The following is a 21782-nucleotide window of genomic DNA, read 5'->3' on the forward strand; positions in this document are numbered from 1 at the left end:
CTATAACAGCTTCCTGGTCAGCATACTGTTAAACTGTAACATCGCCCACTTGAGCCATAGGGAAACATGGACACATCAGTTCTCCTCTCAGCTGTAACTGACAGCAACTGATATATAACTGACAGGAACTGATATATTTCAGTTCTGACAAAATGTTGTCTGATCTGGAAAGGATTACTGTAAGAAGAAAATGGTGAGCTTCTGAGAGGAACTGATGGCAAGGTAACTATTTAATGTTCATTGAAGTTACCTCATGTGTTTATTTTAAATAATTTTACTCAGTACAGGTTCTCTTTAAAAGGCACTGCACACAGTACAGTTCAAAAGCAGCTCTAAAATGCTTTTGGCAAACATTTATTATAAAATAAAGAGCAAATTTATTACATAAAGCTGTAATGCGATGCAAAGTAAAGTCACAAAATTGTAACATAGCAACAGCATTTATCCATAGTATAGATTTCACAAATTAAAACACATGAGATAAAATATCTTCTCAATAGCAAGCTCTTAATGTACGGTATGAAAAATGTAAAAATATACATTTAGTATATACAATAAACTAGTGAGCCAGACTCCCTAATGATATTACAAAAAATGTACAATATGACAGCTGCTCCATAAATATAATTATGTTTTCGTAAAAATAATAATTAGAGGAAAAAAAATCAAACATTTTTATGAAGATATGGTTGCAAATTTAAAGCTTATATCTGTTTATTTTCCTGCAAACACGTTTATATCAATATAAGAACTATTGATGTAAAAAAAGTATTTTATGTACAACATCTTAAACCCCTTGAAACAAATATTCACTTTTTAATAATACATCATTTAATCGATAATTAAATGAATTCATTTAATTGGAACAATAAACATCCTGATTAAACTCATACATAGTTACTGCAAATAAAATAAATACATAAAAAATACATAACAGCAACAACAACAAAAATACTGCATGTCATTTTTACACCAGTAAAAATACTAAAATTGACCTCATAGAGATCATACACAATACTGTAAAGCTGGTTGGAAATTTCATGTCGACACTATTAGAGACCAGTAGTGAATGGATTATTTTGGCACATGGCTAACTTTCAAACCAGGATCAGTCATTTACTTAGCCCTGAAGGTAAGCTTGCTGCAGCTTTGTTTTAAGATGAAACAAAATAACAGCTGCATCCTAGCCTATGATACCTGGAAACACTGGATGAGAGACATCAAGTCAGCCTTTATACCATCGTTTAAAAATCCATAGAGTATGGGATTTAGACAACAGGAGACCATGCCAAGCAAGTGACAGATGCAATAAACTAATTTGAAATGTCGATTGGAAATTAGATTGGCATTAAAATCTGTTACAAGGTGAAAGAGGTGAAGTGGCATCCAACTGACAGCAAAAGCCAAGATCAATACTGTCAGTCTGCAGAAGACGCGTCTAGATCTTTTCTTTATTCGGGTTATGGATTTAGAGACGGAGTTCATGTTGTTGAGCTCAGAATTCTCTTCTGGCTTCATTTCAAAGCATATGGGCACTCCTGGTAAAAAAAGGCTGGAAGGAACGGTATGAACACTAGTGGGGATTGTGTGGCTCCTTTCTGTGGTTGTTGTTTCTGGGATGTCCCCTGTATTACTTTCCTGGTGTCGTCTCAGTATTGCTGGGACAACACTGGCTGATTTTTTGCTGTAGCGCTTCCTGTGCTTGCGGACACAAGAGTAACTCCACCTACGACTGCTACACATTTCAACCACGGATCTCTTAGATTTAGGCTGCTGGAGGGTTAAATTAATCATCTCATTTTCTTCAACTTTGATATCTCTGTTAGGTAACCTTGAACTTATGCTTCTACACACACTTGTGTGACTTATGGTTAAACAAAACAGTGGTAATATGTACTGCACCAGCAATAATGATATGGTAAAAGCAATTCTGTATGAATCAGATGGCCAGGACTCAATGCACAGATAACTATTCATGATAGGCTCTAGATTGAATGCTTCTCTCAAATTTATGATTTTATGAAAAACTGGCAAAGGGGAACATATGGTAAAGCCTAAAGTCCAGACGGTGGCAATCAAAAAGTACCCGTGATTGGCGGTTAAGTTGGCAGAGAGAGGGTGTTTAATCATATGGTATCTAACCAGGGCAATAGACATAAGCATTAGGGTAGAGATGAGGACAGAGACACATTGGAGAAAAGGCACAACGTGACACATGACTTCGCCAAAAATCCACTGGTCAAGCAAAACACATGTTAATGTAAACGGTGAACAAAAAAGAACAACCAGAATGTCTGAAAAGGCCAGGTTTCCAATGAGGTAGTTAATTATAGTTTTCTGTTTGCGCTTCCTGAAAATAGCCAGTAGAATGAGGAGATTTCCCATAAAGCCAAGCAGGCTTACAAAAGTGTACAACCCGATTAGAAAATATCGTATGTCATCCACGCTGCTGTTGTAATCCTCCCATGCTGGAAAATTGGTGGCTGTTGCATCCAACGTGCTGTTCTCTTCCTTTGTAACTGTTCTATTAATAAAGTCTTTTACGTCCAAATCCATTTCACAGCACTGCTTTAAAATACAAAGAAAAGTAATTAGTAAACCCAAGTAAAAGTCACAGCATCCTACCATAGTAGTATTGATTGGCTTGTGAAGTCTACATGACAAAATATGCTTTACTTAATGCAGAAAAAGGTACAGGAAAATGCACACCCATACACTTTTTTGGACTGAAGACACAGACAGGTGTTTCCTCCAGTGTTGTTGTTGATAAATAAGAGGATTCAAAGTAAAAAAAAAATCAATCTGGTGTGGTTCCAAGGACCTTCCAGAGGATCAAAAACACATACAACACAGGAGCCCTTCATGGTATTGCAATTTACTATACCAGGTATGCCTTTATGAATAAAAATTACTCACAAGTGGGAGTTGTAAAATCCACACTTGTAACTGCCCGCAACCCAAAATTCATATGAACGGAATATGTATTATAATGTTTGCTATCATCATCATTATTATAATTTGTATTGTTATTATTATGCATAATAATAATTGATTTCCAATAAAAGATGCTTGATATAACTATAGGCTCTGGATTAGGCTGTATGAATTACACACATTAATTTCTAATGGGTCATGAACTATAAAAGATAATTCATTTTAAATTTGAACATTTATTGTATCATGTATCGTGAAAAGGATATGGATTTTTATTTTTTTTTATGGATTTTTATTTTTTATGGATTTTGTATTGGATTGTATTTTTAATTGTTCATAAATAATTTATACCCCTGCTCTTATCAAAATGCCTATATTATACATATTTATTTTTTCACATTTTAGATATCTTGGGAGTTTAAGTTTTTACTACAACATTTTGTATTAACCTGAGGAGGCAGGCTGTGACCAGCGAAATGCATTTAGTGTTTCATTAAATAACCTAGTGTTCTTATGCTAGTGGTTTACTTCTTCAGGTAAGCTGTTTCTTGTTTATTTTATCCCTTAATTGCCAATCAAAATCAATTGATCTTTTTTTGAGGGACACCCCTTCCATCCCAGTATATGGCCCTGTAGTGGACCACTGAAAACTAAACAGATGATATGTCCACAGTTTATGTGCAATCTTTAACCTAATTTCAGGAAAAATATGTATTTTAATTTTGTATAATATGCAAAAGGGCTTAAAACCTTTTTTGGTGTTTTACCTTGTTAGTACCCTAACCGAACCACTGAAAACTAAACAGGGTATATATGCCCACAGTTTATGTGCAGTCTTTAACTCTACGTCCAGGAAAAAAACATATTTTAATAATGGATAATATGGAAAGGGGTTAAACCTTTTTTGGTGTTTTAACTGGCTTGTATCCTTATGGGAAGAATTCACCCTTACTTTCTGTCCTGATAAGCAGTGGGTAAATCTCATCTGTATAGACTGAGAAAGCAGAGTGGGAAAATGTTATACATCATTACGTTTTTTAATTTTTTTTTATTACTGACCCTAATTTCCTCTCCATGAAATTCAACAGGGTTCAAAATAAAAAATGTAAACCTATGGAGGTTCTAGAGACTTGAGACAGGAAGTAAGGGAAAAAAACGATCCCAATATTGACACAAACATACTGCAAGTAATATAATTTAACATCTCTCCATAATGTCTATGCCAACAAGGATGTGCCATCATGTCCCATGCATGGGAGCTGGCATCGTTAAAACTATGCTGCATCAGGCTTAGGCAGTCCCAAAGGAGTTAAAGAGTACCTTGAACAAGTAAAATTACTAAATGTATTATGAGAGACAGAGCTCAAAATCTTAAGCCTATAACATTCTAAGGTCAATTTTGTGAGAAGCCAACTACCCTACTATATTTTGGTTCCATGGGGAAACTGGAGCACCTGGAGATAACACATGAAAACATAAGAGAACCTACAAACTCCATTCAGATAACGGCCTGGCTGTGATGTATGATCATTTGGCATTGCAATGTAACAGTGTTAAGACAAGATAAATAACATATTGCACTTTTTTCCTGGTGGAAAATGTTAGTTTTAGAGATGCACCCACTTACAGCACTCTTCAAAGGGCGACCAGGAGCATTAGAGAGCCTTGCCCACATACTCCTTACTGTTTTACGTACTGGCTTGACTGAGAGTCAAACCCTAATAAATGGCTCAAATGCAATCCACCTGCCCCTCTAGCAACACTCTCACAGTGCTCTCTCTTTTCCATGCTGATGCTGTAGGGGGTCTATGAGTCATTCCAATAATTTATGCTCACATCTAAATATTCACTGAAGTTGTGTCTATGGGCTATCTCTAATTAAGCAGCATTTAGGGATTACCCCTCATTAAGGGGCATTTAATCGTTTTTTTTCAAGAACTGAACATATCCTGAGGAAGTGAGGTTTCTACCTTCACGAAACGCGTTGAGCCTAGTGCTTGGCTCTGAAATATATATGCATAAAAAAGTTGTGTAGAGAATTTGAGTATTAGATCTGATGGCTGATAGAGGACATTTATGCGTACGTACAAAAAGAGCGCCCGGACAAAAAGGGCGCGGGGTGTAAACTCTAAATAATAATTAATCATTAATAAGGTTTATAAAAATAGTGTGCTATATTTCGTTTACAAATAATGTTTAACAAAATTATAAATCATTAAATAATGTTTATGAAATCGGAAATTGTGAAAACGTTAATCTTCCCTGTTTCAAAAGTTAAACTTATAATTACGTTTATTAAAAAAACAATAATATATGTTTAATTGTTATAATTGTATATTATTGTGAATAACCTTCATTTATGGTTTGTTCTTATAATAAAATCTGAAAATATTCTTTATAACGATGATATAAATATAACTACGTTCGTAATAAGTTACTAATTATTACTAAAATTTTACTAAAACTATACCTAAGCCTACTCTTACACAGAACCCTCCCTGTACCTATCCCTAACCCCTAGACCCCCCTGTTGGTGCCTAAACCTAAGATCCCCCTGTTGGTGCCTAAACCTAAGACCCCCCTGTTGGTGCCTAAATAACCCTCCCTGTACCTACCCCTAACCTCTAGACCCCCCTGTTGGTGCCTAAACCTAAGACCCCCCTGTTGGTGCCTAAACCTAAGACCCCCCTGTTGGTGCCTAAACCTAAGACCCCCCTGTTGGTGCCTAAACCTAAGATCCCCCCTGTTGGTGCCTAAGTAACCCTCCCTGTACCTACCCCTAACCCCTAGACCCCCCTGTTGGTGCCTAAACCTAAGACCCCCCTGTTGGTGCCTAAACCTAAGACCCCCCTGTTGGTGCCTAAACCTAAGACCCCCCCTGTTGGTGCCTAAGTAACCCTCCCTGTACCTACCCCTAACCCCTAGACCCCCCTGTTGGTGCCTAAACCTAAGACCCCCCTGTTGGTGCCTAAACCTAAGACCCCCCTGTTGGTGCCTAAACCTAAGACCCCCCTGTTGGTGCCTAAAGCTAAGACCCCCTGTTGGTGCCTAAACCTAAGACCCCCCTGGTGGTGCCTAAACCTAAGACCCCCCTTTATTATGTGGATAATAATGTTTTACTAATTGTGGATGCAAAAAATATTTTGCAATTTACGTTACGTACTGATCGCTTTATTTTGTGAATAATAATGTTTTACAAACAGTAAGGGATAAAACTTTAAATAATGTTTTAATTATTTAAATAAGATAAATATGTTTAGTATTTTCATAAACGTTATTCGGCACGGGTGCATTTTATAAACGTAAATCACCACAAGCTCAGTTATAAATCATTAAACATCTCCGGGCGCCGTTTGTAAACTTTATTTAGCTCCGGCGCCCTTTTTTCCTGCTCGGCGCCCATTAAACGCTATTTATTATGGGAGTGAATGGCGGCGCCCTTTTTGTCCACTAGCTGCCTGCGCCCTTTTTTCCCAGCTCCGACATTTATACCTCTAACAAGATAGATGCTCTGCTTTACTTGACCAAATAAGGTCTGTGAAGAAAAACATATACTTGTGAAATGGTGATATTTATTGTGCTTATTCCTGGACCATAATGATGGTTCCTTTTTATAACCATGTATTTGTGAAATGGGTCTGTTTTTAACTATGTTCAAAAGTTTCAAATATTAAGGTGTAATCAATGACACGTGACTTCCTGAATTATACTAAGTTGGTACTATTATCCCCGGAAATGCCTGCAGACCTACAATATGTCTTATCAATATTTATGTTTGGGAGGAGGGGTACTCTTATCTACATATGAATTGTTGGTAATATAGTGTGATTTTTGAGAATGTGAAAGTCATGTTTTAAGTACTAGCTTGACTGGGATTCTAACCCTAGTCAGTGGCTCAAACATTATCCAGTTGCCCCTCTCACATCAGCAAGTACTTGGAAAAGAATCTCAGCCAATTCACAGTATTCCGGAGTGGGTACACCACCAACAGATGCAGAATATACCCACTGTTTATCATGTTCTGGTGAGAGACCCTAGGAATCCTATACAATAGAAGAACCCATTTTATTTAACCCTTTGCTGTTTCAAATATGAACACTTAAGTTATACTTAAACGAACACTGAGTATAAAAAAAATTACTTAATTTTTTAATTAACCACATGGCTAGCTAAATACATACACCTGAAATACATTATTGTAAGGTACATACTGTATTTTTGGGACTATAAGATTCACTTTTTCTCCCCCAAATGTGAGGAAAAACAGTCACGGGCCCATATGCAATTCACTTTTTTTCTCCTGAGTTTTCTCCACGGTGAAATTTTAATACGCCCTGTACATTAATTTGTATGAAACATACATTTTTAACCACTAGCAAGCAAGAAAATACTCAAAATAATTTTGATAGTCCTTTTCTGACAACTTTTTGGATATTTTTTCAATTGTAACATCCTTCAAAGTTATTTTGTAGAGAATATGAAAATTATCTCCTAGGAGAAAAAGTAAATTGTATATGGGCCACTGCGTCGTATAGTCCAAATGCAGGGAATTCCTGACTTGTGAACGTCTGCCAATACGAACCTTCATCCTGCCGCAATGTCTGGGACTACCTGTACTGTGCCCATGCAGAGGAGGGCACAGGGGGACAAATGGAGGACACAGGGGGACACAAAGGAGCACAGAGGAGGACACAACGAAGACACAAATTGGGCATAGAGGAGGACACAAGGAGGACAGAGGCGGACACATGGGGGAAACAGGAAAACACAAGGGGGACAGAGGAGGACACAGGGAGCCACAAGAGGTACAAGGAGGCATGAGTTGAAAAAGGGGCATAATCCACAAGATGCCCCTTTACCATGGATGCACCAGGTTTAGTATATTTTTTTGTCCTCTAACCCTAGGTGCATCTTATGATCAGGAGCGTTTTATAGACTGAAAAATATGGTACTTTCATTCTGAAGCTAAAACATAATTCTAGGTATACATCAAAGGGCCTGATCCAATTCACTTCTTCTCCTAAGTTTTCTACTAGGAGATCATTTTTATTTTCTGTTTAAAATAACTTTTAAGTAATTGAAAAAGTACGAAGTAGGTGAAAAAGTACTGTCAATGTAATTTTGAGTATTTTCTTGCTTGCTGGAGGCATTTTATTAATTAGACTAGTGACCTTAGCCCGTTTAAAAATGGGGTAGGTCTGTCAGTAATCCGCCGTGTGCGCGCACGCTGCCCCCGCGCGTGCGCACACACACTACCTCCCCTTCTGGCCCAGTCCTTCTCTGGCTCTCAGCAGTGTCTCTGCGTCTTGTCCCTGCACATGTGCAGTGCTAAAAAGCACTGACACACGGACAGACGATGGGACGCTTGCCTATTATTAGGTAGGATGTAAAATATTAACTAGGAGAAAACTTAGGAGAAAAAAGTGAATTGGATCAGCCCAATATCTTCCTGAAAGAAACAGAATTATGTAAGTTATTCCATTACGTTACTTCAAGGACATCTCCTCCGCAGTCCGCACTAAAATGTCAAGCATTATCTAGATTATATACATAGCAAAATAAGAGTTTAGTTAATCTGATCTAATTTTATGAGATTACAGTATGACACATTAAAACGTCTAAAGGCTGTTTTCTCACTGCCCCTTTCTGTGAAGACATAAGCACAGCAAACTAAAGCTTGTATAACGTGATGGCCTGGGGGAAAGTAAAAGGTTTGAAAGAGCAAAACACAAACCTTTATTTCAAACAGTAGTCTGCTCTGTGTTTTCTTGCATCGTAAACTGTAGGAGCCAGACAGAAGCTAAAATTCTAAAAGGCTGCTAATTTCCCACATGGCAATATGCTGATGTTAACAGCTAATTATAGGTCATGTACTACTTAAATTCAAGTTGTCATACTGTCATATAAATTTATGCATTTTTACAATACTATATTATTTTCAGATTAAAATATTATTTAACATGTTCTTGTGGGCTGCGTTTGAAACTGGTTATAATACCAGGACGTATTGGCTATTTTCATACTTACCGTATGTTCTCGAACATGAACTGACATTATCTGCATCCAAAATGCCCATTAGAAAAGCATCTTGGTCAGGGGCGTAGCAATAGGGGGTGCAGAGGTAGCGACCGCATCGGGGCCCTTGGGCTAGAGGGGCCCCGAAGGGCCCTCCCTCAACTACAGTATTAGCTCTCTATTGGTCCTGTGCTCATAATAATCACTTCTATAGGTACTTTGAATAGTGGTAATCATTAACAAACTGTTCCCCATCCCCTTCTTGCACCTCTGACACTGTAGTTGCCATCGCCAGGTTTTGGTGTGCCGTATCAATGGTTATGTATAGAGTGCTTGGGGGGCCCATTGTAAAACTTGCATCGGGGCCCACAGCTCCTTAGCTACGCCACTGATCTTGGTCTATACTATGTTGTAAGTAGTGTGATTAGTGTGTATCTCTCCTTCCTATGGGCAAATGTGTATTGTGGCCAAGTGTCTATACCTCCCCCCCCCTCATTTTGCAAACATGAACTGTACCATTGTGTACCCTCCCCCCACGGCAAACACAAATTGTTCCATAGTGTACCTTCCCCTCTCCCCCTTGGCAACAATATAGCATGGCTAGTGTGTTTTTCCCTACCCCCTTACATTATGCAATGAGGGTGCAGGGGAGCAGAATTACCTGTCTATCACCAAGTTCTCTTCTCTACTTGCACACTGTGCCTCTCCGACCACAGTGCAGATTTGTCTCTCTGTAGGCTCCCGATGTCACAAGCAAACTTAGGGACCTGATGTTAGACAAGTGGTTCTGCTCTGTTGCGGTTACTTGCTTTGCATAATATAAGGTAGAGGGAGAATAGGGGAAACACACCAGCCACATTATAATATTGCTGGGGAGGATGAAGGTACACAATGGCATAACGCATGTTTGCTATGTATGAAACGTTAAAAGTGGTGTCCTAGGCTTCTACCCTAGGTTTCTACTCAAGTTAAACTATGTTTTGGGTTTCTCAAGGGAAAAGTTAGTAACTCAGTTTATATTCAGGTCATTTATATGCAAGCATATACGATACCTGTTCACATGCATGTTTTTATGACTAGTTAAAGGTTACATTTTATGATTCAAGACTCTATCAGTCACACAATTGAAGTCCTCCAGCGTTTTTAGCTGTTTTTTTTAGCGTTTTTTTGTGTGGGAGGCACAGGAGCGATTGGCTGTCATGGGCTGATGCCTATGACAGCCAATTGCAGTGATTGGCTGGCAGGGGGAGGGAGGGAGGGAAAAATAAATTAAAAATAGGGAAATGTAATTTAAAAAAAATAAACAAATATAGAAATAAATAAACAAACATGCCGGCAGTGATCAGAACCCACCAACATAAATCTCTGTTGGTGGGCAGAAAAGGGGGGAGAGATCACTTGTGTGCTGACTTGTATGGCTCTGCAGCGAGCACTTAAAGCTGCAGAGCCCTACTTAGTAAAAATAGCCTGGTCACTAGGGGGGGGGGGGGGGGTGTAAGCCTATGGTCCTGAAGTGCTTAAAATGTTTTGTCAATCCTTAAATCAGAGGCAGAAGATCTTTGTAATGTGCTTCATAAGAAATAAGTCAAGCCTCAGAGTAGAGGTAAAAGAACTGAAGGCAGTTTATAGAAAATATACATGTGCATGGATGTTTCCTGATTAACTTTGTTGTTTTTAAGTGCGGAGATGTTGTCCAGTTTGTCGTGTAGCTTGCCCGCATAGTATTTAAGTGAGTTGGTTGTTTAGTTGGTTGGCGTGTGTACGTACTTGTTGTTTCAACAACTTGTTGTGCGGTTGGTCATGTTGTGCGGTTGGTTGTGCATTAAGTTGGACGTGTGTATGAGTTTTAAAGCATACACCTTTCTATTTCATTCTCCTTTCAGTTGTGGTGAGGTGCATTGAGCGTAGTCCTACAGGGGCATCCCTCCTCCACAAGGAATCAGCATATGTCCAGTCTTTTTCATAGGATTTGTTTTATTGCAGTGCAGAATACACAGGGTTTTATACAACAATCTTGTTTACTGAAAGGGAAAATAATGGGAAGCTGTTTCTATGTAGTAGATTTAAAGCTTCTGTAAATTACAGTATATACTAAACTGAGTTTATGGTCTTATGGTGTTCACTTTTTATTTTTAGTTACTGAAGTCCGAAGTATCGGCTTGCTACTGAAATTTAAAGCTTTTCAAAAGAAGGATGTACTTTATAGTGGTAATGAATTGATGACTTGAAAGCATACTGCTTATATGATCTGTGAATTTTTTTCCCAAGACTTTTACAATGACAGCTCCCAATGCGAGGTGTTTCTTCCTATTGTATCATTATTACTGTGCAGTATATCTTAACCGTTTGTATTTTTCAATAAAAGCCACTGCATATAAAACCGCAAATAGGGAGCTGTACCAACTTCATCAAAGCCATTTGGGAATTAAAAGCAAACATAATTTAATGAATGTTGTGGATTTAATCTAAGTGTTTTGGTTCAAGATTATATAACATTTTGGCCCTTGTCCAATTACTGGTAACTTTGCTCCCGAGTTCTATCCCAGGAGATAATTTTACTTTTCAGCAATTCAAAAAGTACTAAAAATCATCTTAAAAAAGTTATAATTTTAGTCATTTGGTAGGAGCTTTAAATGCATTTTATTGGTAAGGTTTGAAAAAATTTCCTTGGAGAAAGCCCAGGATAAAAGTTAACATGATATGGGCCATTGTAGTTGTATTGGTTTCACCATAGCATCATGAAGGTAAACCTTTTGTACAGTCTATGAACTGGTGTACAACAGTGCTGTAAACACCATGAAATATCTTTCAAAATTTTTAGGAGACTTGCTGGTTATACGCTTATTTGCTACGCTTATACGTAATTACGTTTTGCAAATTTTATTGATTTAGTGTAGTCATTCGTAATTTCGCATAACATTTTCGTGAAATTTTTCGTAATTTCTTGACAGTTTTAGCAGTGAATAGCAAAGCCCCCATACATGCTATTGGTAAGACTTGTAATCGCTTCTGCTGCACATACTCTGTATTAGGAAAGGGGGCACGGGGGGCAGAGATGACACAGAGGGGGGACACTGGAAGCACAGGGGACAGAGAAGGCACAGCGTTCTGACTTAAGGACGGATTCAGGTTAAGAACGAGCCTACAGTTCCTATCTCGTTCGTTAACCGGGGAATACCTGCATATATTAAGGGGAATAGTGGCTACAAGTCATACAAATAATTTTGCATAAAGACCTTATAGTTTTTTGAGAAACTAGATTTTAAAAATGCAAGTAAAAAATGTTTTTTGAACTTAGAAAAATGACAGTTTAAAAAACATTTTTCATTGCATTTAAAATCGAGTTTCTCAAAAACTACAAGGACTTTTTGAAAAATTATATTTGTGACTGATACCCACTGTTCTGCTTAACATACGTAGTAATTTTGGTAGCAATAGCATGTATGGGGGCTTTGCTATTAACCTCTAAATTCAGCACAAAATTATGCGAAATTTTGCGAAAATTAAGAGACAAATTAAATTAAATGTTGAAATACTACTATTACATATGAAATTAATTACGATTTTCTCTGGAATTTTGCATTACAATTACAATGCGTAATTGCGAATTTCTATGCAAAATTTCGCATGTGCGAAATTTTGGCCCACCACTGCAGCCTTCACACCCTCTCATTACAGTGTCCCTTTATCATATGATTCACATGGCACCTTCTAGTGCCCTGAAAGGGTGCAGAAATGTAGTTAGGATACAGACTTTTTTAGCCACAGTGATTTGGTAATACTTGTGTATAGCAGAGATTGTGATCGATCTAATGCAGGAACAATCTGGGCCAAATATTTGGCTCACACAACCAGATCCTGCCATGTCTAGCCACTTGTACATTATGAAATGTGAAATGAACAAAACAACCTGTTTTTATTTTTATTTCCCATTTTTCTGAAACCAACACTGACTCATTGCAAAACAATTTTGAAAATCTGCTTTCAATTCATAAATATTAATATACTGATGACATCATTGTCATTTCTAATTTCAGCCTGATGGATTTCATTCAGGCATCATAAATTTGTCATAGAATGAACATTACATTAGATCATCATTATAAAAATATATTTGCAATAAATTGGTTAATCACTATCATTTATCACTTGAGACATGTTGTCCTTTCTTGCCTGGGGGATTTGGCTTATAAACTGCACTGCAAGTTCTCTTGTTTTTATCTCTATTTTGTCATTCAATTGAATGTTGAATGGGGACAATTTTTAACTTATACTTTTTTAAAATATGTTTTCCCTTTAAAGAGACTCCGTAACAAAAATTGCATCCTGTTTTTTATCATCCTACAAGTTCAAAAAGCTATTCTAATGTGTTCTGGCTTACTGCAGCACTTTCTACTGTCACAGTCTCTGTAATAAATCAATGTATCTCTCTCTTGTCAGACTTGTCAGCCTGTGTCTGGAAGGCTGCCAAGTTCTTCAGTGTTGTGGTTCTGTGATGCATCTCCCCCCTCGAGGCCCCTCTCTGCACACTGCCTGTGTGTTATTTAGGATTAGAGCAGCTTCTCTCTTCTCTCTTATCTTTTACAAGCTGGATAAATCGTCCTCTGAGCTGGCTGGGCTTTCACATACTGAGGAATTACAGACAAGGGCAAAGCTGTTTGCAGGAAAAAACGAGCAGCCTGAAACTTCAGTACATGAGAACAGAGTGAAAGAAACACACAAATGATCTCTTGAGATTCAAAAGGAAGGCTGTATACAGCCTGCTTGTGTATGGATGTATTTTATATGTGTGGACATACTGTACATCAACCCACTTCCTGTTTTGGTGGCCATTTTGTTTGTTTATAAACAAACTTTTTAAAACTGTTTTTAACCACTTTTAATGCGGCGAGGAGCGGCGAAATTGTGTCAGAGGGTAATAGGAGATGTCCCCTAACGCACTGGTATGTTTACTTTTGTGCGATTTTAACAATACAGATTCTCTTTAAATGTTATCATACACAACATTTTTTGTTGCCAGCTGGCAGACTCTCTTATATGAATGAGTCTAGAGATAATAGGAGAATAGGATAAACAGGATAATAGGATAATAGGAGAAACAGATCATTTATATTACAGCTGTAAGAATAAAAGTTTAAAGTCCTGCAAGAGGATGCAGGAGGATGTGGCAGCACTTCCCAAGGCAGGCTGCATCTAGATGAATAACTGCATGGATGTGCAGAGCCTAAACATAGGCAAGTTACACAACTTGCATTCAAAACAGATGCAACAAAATGGAGGATGTTGGCTTACAAGAACAGCTTGTGCGCAAAGTGTTCCGTACTAGACTCTTCCACCACAATGAGGGATCCTCATGTGGAAGAGACCCTAACCACTAACTCAGGGCCGCCATCAGAAATTTTGGGGCCCCTCACACATCATACGGTATGGGCCCCCCTCCCCAGGCCCACCCACTGGCTGCTTTGGCCACCCACTAGCTACCACATCCCCATGCCCGCCACCATTTACAACAGTGGTTCCCAACTTTCTTGAAGTCGTGACATGTCACGCCAAATGCTTAGATCTCCATGACACATCATACACGCCCCCCCCCATCCCCGATAAAACACCCTCAGACTCAGTATAGGTAGGTAAGTAGCCAGGGTAGAGGTGCACTCAGTATAGATAGCCAGGGGTAGATGCCCTCAGTACAGGTAGCCAGAAGTAGGTGCCTTCAAGAAAGGTAATTGGCTTCCCCATAAAGTGGTCTAATGCTGGATACACACGGTGCGTTCCTGCACTCGATGCGCCGCTCGATTCCCGCCGCTCGATTCTTTCCAAATGCATTTCGATGATTGTTAGGTCGATTAGCATGTAAAGTATGCCAAATCGGCCTAACGAATAATCGAAACGCAAATCAGACATGTCGGAAATTATCGAGCAGCTACAAATCGACGGGAATCGAGCGGCTCATCGAGTATGGGAACGCACCGTGTGTATTCAGCATTAGACTATGCTACATACACTACATGATGCATACATAGACATACGACTATGGTATTGATTAGATTGTGAGCTCCTTCGAGGGACAGTTAAGCGACATGACTAGATACTCTGTACAGCAATGCATAATAGGACTCCTCACTGCTTCCCTATCTCAGCTCACGTCACTGCAACTAATCATCTGTATCCTGGACTCTTCAAGTGACTTCCCTTACACTACTGACCTATACTGTAATCACTAGTTTATATGGTGATGCAATGGTAAATCAGTTATGGAGGGCAGCCAGTTGTATTGTGCAGGACACAGATGATGATAAATAGCATGAGAGACAGGAGCAGTTGGGCACACATGAGCTCACTTGCCTTGCTGGTAACATAGGGGGAAACGAGATCTTCTCATGCAGCATGCTCAGCAATGCTGCAGCGTCTGCTCTGCTCCTGCATGTCTGTGTCTCTGGCTGTGTGAGCAGAAGGGCAGCAGACAGGAGGCTCTGTGTGTGTTTTCACACCCCATTCAAACACACCGCTCTGCCGCCGCTCTGTCAGGAGATAGAGGGGGAGGGCGTGACTGCAGACAGCAGGACTTGTTCCGTGTGCTGAATGCACACTTCTTACCTCTGCTATTGTGTCACGACTCCTGAGTAGTGAGCCGTCAGGAGGGGCACGAGGGGGACAAGCGCCTCCCATGGCTCCAATGTAGAGCTCTGCTCTTGCTGATACTTAGAGCAAAGCTACAGAAAAATAGCTGCCGATGTCTGCATTTGTGGACATCGGCAGCCATTTTCTTGTAGCCTGCTCTAACTACGAGCAGAGAAGCAGGCAGAGAGACCAGAGCGGGACCCGGTAACACATCGAACAGGTGCCGCGCGCGTTGGAGGGGGGGCCCGGGCCCTCTGGGGGCTTCAAAACAGGCGGGGCCCATCACTGCAATGCTGGTTCTCCCCCCCCTGATGGCGGCCCTGCACTAACTAACAATAAAACATAGTGTGAACCTGGGGGCAGCTGGCCATAAAATGCCTTACACTTTTTTTGGGAACAGGTAGAAACTGGCAGCGCACCTAATCAGGCTGCACCTGAAATGACTACCAACAAAGATGTGCCCCCTGGTGGCTAAATGCAGCCTGATTAGGAGTGCTGCCAATTTCTACCAGTAAACACAAGAGATGCCTGCGGGGAAACAACTCTTAACCACTTCCCGACCGCCTAACGCACAGAGGCGGCCGGGAAGTGGAGCCCTGAAGGACCGGCTCACCCACAGAGGCGGCGGTCCTTCTAAGGGCATGGGCGGAGCGATCGCGTCATCCGTGACGCGATCCTCCGCCGGCGCCTGTCACCGCTCGCTCGCCGCAACATCCCGCCGGCTATACGGAAGCGCCGGCGGGATGTTAACCCCGCGATCGCCACATACAAAGTGTATAATACACTTTGTAATGTTTACAAAGTGTATTATACAGGCTGCCTCCTGCCCTGGTGGTCCCAGTGTCCGAGGGACCACCAGGGCAGGCTGCAGCCACCCTAGTCTGCACCCAAGCACACTGATTTCTCCCCCCCCTGCCCCAGATCGCCCACAGCACCCATCAGACCCCCCCCTGCCCACCCCCCAGACCCCTGTTTGCACCCAATCACCCCCCTAATCACCCATCAATCACTCCCTGTCACTATCTGTCAACGCTATTTTTTTTTTATCCCCCCCTGCTCCCTGCCCCCTCCTGATCACCCCCCACCCCTCAGATTCTCCCCAGACCCCCCCCCCCAGACCACCCCCCCCCTGTTTACTGTATGCATCTATCCCCCTGATCACCTGTTAATCACCTGTCAATCACCCGTCAATCACCCCCTGTCACTGCCACCCATCAATCAGCCCCTAACCTGCCCCTTGCGGGCAATCTGATCACCCCCCCCCACACCAATAGATCGCCCACAGATCCGACATCAGATCACCTCCCAAATCCATTGTTTACATCTATTCTCTCCTCTAAACACCCACTAATTACCCATCAATCACCCCCTATCACCACCTGTCACTTTTACCTATCAGATCAGACCCTAATCTGCCCCTTGCGGGCACCCAATCACCCGCCCACACGCTCAGATTGCCCTCTGACCCCCCCTTATCAATTCACCAGTGCATTAATTACATCTGTTCTTCCCTGTAATAACCCACTGATCACCTGTCAATCACCTGCCAATCACCTATCACCCGTCAATCACCCCCTGTCACTGCCACCCATCAATCAGCCCCTAACCTGCCCCTTGCGGGCAATCTGATCACCCACCCACACCATTAGATCGCCCGCAAACCCGCCGTCAGATTACCTCCCAAATGTATCGTTTACATCTGTTATCTTCTCTAAACACCCACTAATTACCCATCAATCACCCATCAATCACCCCCTATCGCCACCTGTCACTGTTACCTATCAGGTCAGACCCTAATCTGCCCCTTGCGGGCACCCAATCACCCGCCCACACGCTCAGATTGCCCTCAGACCCCCCCCCCCCCCTTATCAATTCGCCAGTGCATTAATTACATCTGTCCTTCCCTGTAATAACCCACTGATCACCTGTCAATCACCTGCCAATCACCTATCACCCATCAATCACCCCCTGTCACTGCCACCCAACAATCAGCCCCTAACCTGCCCCTTGCGGGCAATCTGATCACCCACCCACACCAATAGATCGCCCGCAGATCCGACATCAGATCACCACCCAAGCGCAGCGTTTACATCTATTCTCTCCTCTAAACACCCACTAATTACCCATCAATCACCCATCAATCACTCCCTATCACCACCTGTCACTGTTACCTATCAGATCAGACCCTAATCTGCCCCTTGCGGGCACCCAATCACCCGCCTACACGCTCAGATTGCCCTCAGACCCCCCCTTATCAATTCGCCAGTGCAATATTTACATCTGTTCTCCCCTGTAATAACCCACTGATTACCTGTCAATCACCTATCAATCACCCATCAATCACCCCCTGTCACTGCCACCCATCAATCACCCCCTGTCACTGCCACCCATCAATCACCCGCTGTCACTGCCACCCATCAATCAGCCCCTAACCTGCCCTTTGCGGGCAAACTGATCACCCACCCACACCAATAGATCGCCCGCAGATCCGACATCAGATCACCACCCAAGCGCAGTGTTTCCATCTATTCTCTACCCTAAACACCCACTATTTACCCATCAATCACCCCCTGTCACTGCTACCTATCAGATTAGACCCCTATCTGCCCCTAGGGCACTCAATCACCCGCCCACACCCTCAGAATGCCCTCAGACCCCAGCCCTGATCACCTCGCCAGTGCATTGCTTGCATCTATTCCCCCCTCTAATCACACCTTGAGACACCCATAAATCACCTCCTGTCACCCCCTAGCACACCTACCCATCAGATCAGGCCCCAATTTGCCCCGTGTGGGCTCCTGATCACTCGGCCAAACCCTCAGACCCCCTTCCGATCACCTCTCCAGTGCATTGATTGCATCTATTTTCCCCTCTAACCACCCCCTGAGACACCCATCAATCACCTCCTGTCACCCCCCTAGCACTCCTATCCATCAGATCAGGCCCAATACAACCTGTCATCTAAAAGGCCACCCTGCTTATGACCGGTTCCACAAAATTCGCCCCCTCATAGACCACCTGTCATCAAAATTTGCAGATGCTTATACCCCTGAACAGTCATTTTGAGACATTTGGTTTCCAGACTACTCACGGTTTTGGGCCTGAAAAATGCCAGGGCGGTATAGGAACCCCACAAGTGACCCCATTTTAGAAAAAAAGACACCCCAAGGTATTCTGTTAGGTGTATGACGAGTTCATAGAAGATTTTATTTTTTGTCAAAAGTTAGCGGAAATTAATTTTTATTGTTTTTTTTTCACAAAGTGTCATTTTTCACTAACTTGTGACAAAAAATAAAATCTTCTATGAACTCGCCATACACCTAACGGAATACCTTGGGGTGTCTTCTTTCTAAAATGGGGTCACTTGTGGGGTTCCTATACTGCCCTGGCATTTTAGGGGCCCTAAACCGCGAGGAGTAGTCTAGAAAACAAATGCTTCAAAATGACCTGTGAATAGGACGTTGGGCCCCTTAGCGCACCTAGGCTGCAACAAAGTGTCACACATGTGGTACCGCCGTACTCAGGAAAAGTAGTATAATGTGTTTTGGGGTGTATTTTTACACATACCCATGCTGGGTGGGAGAAATTTCTATGTAAATGGACAATTGTGTGTAAAAAAATCAAACAATTGTCATTTACAGAGATATTTCTCCCACTTAGCATGGGTATGTGTAAAAATACACCCCAAAACGCATTATACTACTTCTCCTGAGTACAGCGGTACCACATGTGTGGCACTTTTTTACACCCTAAGTACGCTAAGGGGCCCAAAGTCCAATGAGTACCTTTAGGATTTCACAGGTCATTTTGCGACATTTGGTTTCAAGACTACTCCTCACGGTTTAGGGCCCCTAAAATGCCAGGGCAGTATAGGAACCCCACAAATGACCCCATTCTAGAAAGAAGACACCCAAAGGTATTCTGTACGGAGTATGGTGAGTTCATAGAAGATTTTATTTTTTGTCACAAGTTAGCGGAAAATGACACTTTGTGAAAAAAAACTATTAAAATCAATTTCCGCTAACTTGTGACAAAAAAATAAAAACTTCTATGAACTCACCATACTCCTAACGGAATACCTTGGGGTGTCTTCTTTCTAAAATGGGGTCATTAGTGGGCTTCCTATACTGCCCTGGCATTTTAGGGGCCCTAAACCGTGAGGAGTAGTCTTGAAACAAAAATGACCTGTGAAATCCTAAAGGTACTCATTGGACTTTGGGCCCCTTAGTGCAGTTAGGGTGCAAAAAAGTGCCACACATGTGGTATCTCCGTACTCGGGAGAAGTAGTACAATGTGTTTTGGGGTGTATTTTTACACATACCCATGCTGGGTGGGAGAAATACCTCTGTAAATGACAATCTTTTGATTTGTTTACACACAATTGTCCATTTACAGAGGTATTTCTCCCACCCAGCATGGGTATGTGTAAAAATACACCCCAAAACACATTGTACTACTTCTCCCGAGTATGGCGATACCACATGTGTGGCACTTTTTTGCACCCTAACTGCGCTAAAGGGCCCAAAGTCCAATGAGTACCTTTAGGATTTCACAGGTCATTTTGAGAAATTTCGTTTCAAGACTACTCCTCACGGTTTAGGGCCCCTAAAATGCCAGGGCAGTATAGGAACCCCACAAATGACCCCATTTTAGAAAGAAGACACCCCAAGGTATTCCGTTAGGAGTATGGTGAGTTCATAGAAGATTTTATTTTTTGTCAAAAGTTAGCGGAAATTGATTTTAATTGTGTTTTTTCACAAAGTGTCATTTTCCGCTAACTTTTGACAAAAAATAAAATCTTCTATGAACTCACCATACTCCTAACGGAATACCTTGGGGTGTCTTCTTTCTAAAATGGGGTCATTTGTGGGGTTCCTATACTGCCCTGGCATTTTAGGGACCCTAAACCGTGAGGAGTAGTCTTGAAACGAAATTTCTCAAAATGACCTGTGAAATCCTAAAGGTACTTATCGGACTTTGGGCCCTTTAGCGCAGTTAGGGTGCAAAAAAGTGCCACACATGTGGTATCGCCGTACTCAGGAGAAGTAGTATAATGTGTTTTGTGGTGTATTTTTACACATACCCATGCTGAGTGGGAGAAATATCTCTGTAAATGGACAATTGTGTGTAAAAAAAATTAACAAATTGTCATTTACAGAGATATTTCTCCCACCCAGCATTGGTATGTGTAAAAATACACCCCAAAACACATTATACTACTTCTCCTGAGTACGGCAATACCACATGTGTGGCACTTTTTTGCAGCCTAACTGCGCTAAGGGGTCCAAAGTCCAATGAGCACCTTTAGGCTTTACAGGGGTGCTTACAATTTAGCACCCCCCAAAATGTCAGGACAGTAAACACACCCCACAAATGATCCCATTTTGCAAAGTAGACCCTTCAAGGTATTCAGAGAGGGGCATGGAGTCCGTGGCAGATTTCATTTTTTTTTTGTCGCAAGTTAGAAGAAATGGAAACTTTTTTTTTTTTCTCACAAAGTGTCATTTTCCGCTTACTTGTGACAAAAAATAATATCTTCTATGAACTCACTATGCCTCTCAGTGAATACTTTGGGATGTCTTCTTTCCAAAATGGGGTCATTTGGGGGGTATTTATACTATCCTGGAATTCTAGCCCCTCATGAAACATGACAGGGGGTCAGAAAAGTCAGAGATGCTTGAAAATGGGAAAATTCACTTTTTGCACCATAGTTTGTAAACGCTATAACTTTTACCCAAACCAATAAATATACACTGAATGGGTTTTTTTTTAATCAAAAACATGTTTGTCCACATTTTTCGCGCTGCATGTATACAGAAATTTTACTTTATTTGAAAAATGTCAGCACAGAAAGTTAAAAAAATCATTTTTTGCCAAAATTCATGTCTTTTTTGATGAATATAATAAAAAGTAAAAATCGCAGGAGCAATCAAATAGCACCAAAAGAAAGCTTTATTAGTGACAAGAAAAGGAGCCAAAATTCATTTAGGTGGTAGGTTGTATGAGCGAGCAATAAACCGTGAAAGCTGCAGTGGTCTGAATGGAAAAAAAGTGGCCGGTCCTTAAGGGGTAGAAAGCCCTAGGTCCTCAAGTGGTTAAGATTGAACACAAAATAAAAGGTATGAAAAAGTCAACTTAATGCACTCTTTGGGCTCAAATCCATAAAGCGTGCTAACACTTAGCACGCCAGTGAAAAGCAGCTTTGTACATGT

The 21782-nt window shown here is 41.2% G+C and overlaps 1 protein-coding gene across 4 annotated transcripts in view; it reads right to left on the reverse strand.

Moving 5' to 3' along the window:
• Nucleotides 1-869: 869 nt before the first annotated feature.
• The window catches only part of NPY5R (neuropeptide Y receptor Y5), a 134061-nt gene continuing 113148 nt past the window's right edge, over nucleotides 870-21782 (reverse strand). For 2 of the 4 annotated variants that reach the window (XM_068269420.1, XM_068269428.1), the window contains exon 2: nucleotides 870-2565. In XM_068269420.1, coding sequence (XP_068125521.1) covers nucleotides 1189-2556 — 1368 coding nt within the window. In that variant the 5' untranslated portion in view covers nucleotides 2557-2565 and the 3' untranslated portion in view covers nucleotides 870-1188. Of the gene's footprint in view, nucleotides 2569-21782 lie in introns of all 4 variants that reach the window. The other 2 variants (XM_068269436.1, XM_068269410.1) reach the window with 1 other exon arrangement.

Source organism: Hyperolius riggenbachi, chromosome 1 (assembly GCF_040937935.1).
Source record: "Hyperolius riggenbachi isolate aHypRig1 chromosome 1, aHypRig1.pri, whole genome shotgun sequence".
Taxonomy (NCBI): Eukaryota; Metazoa; Chordata; class Amphibia; order Anura; family Hyperoliidae; genus Hyperolius; species Hyperolius riggenbachi.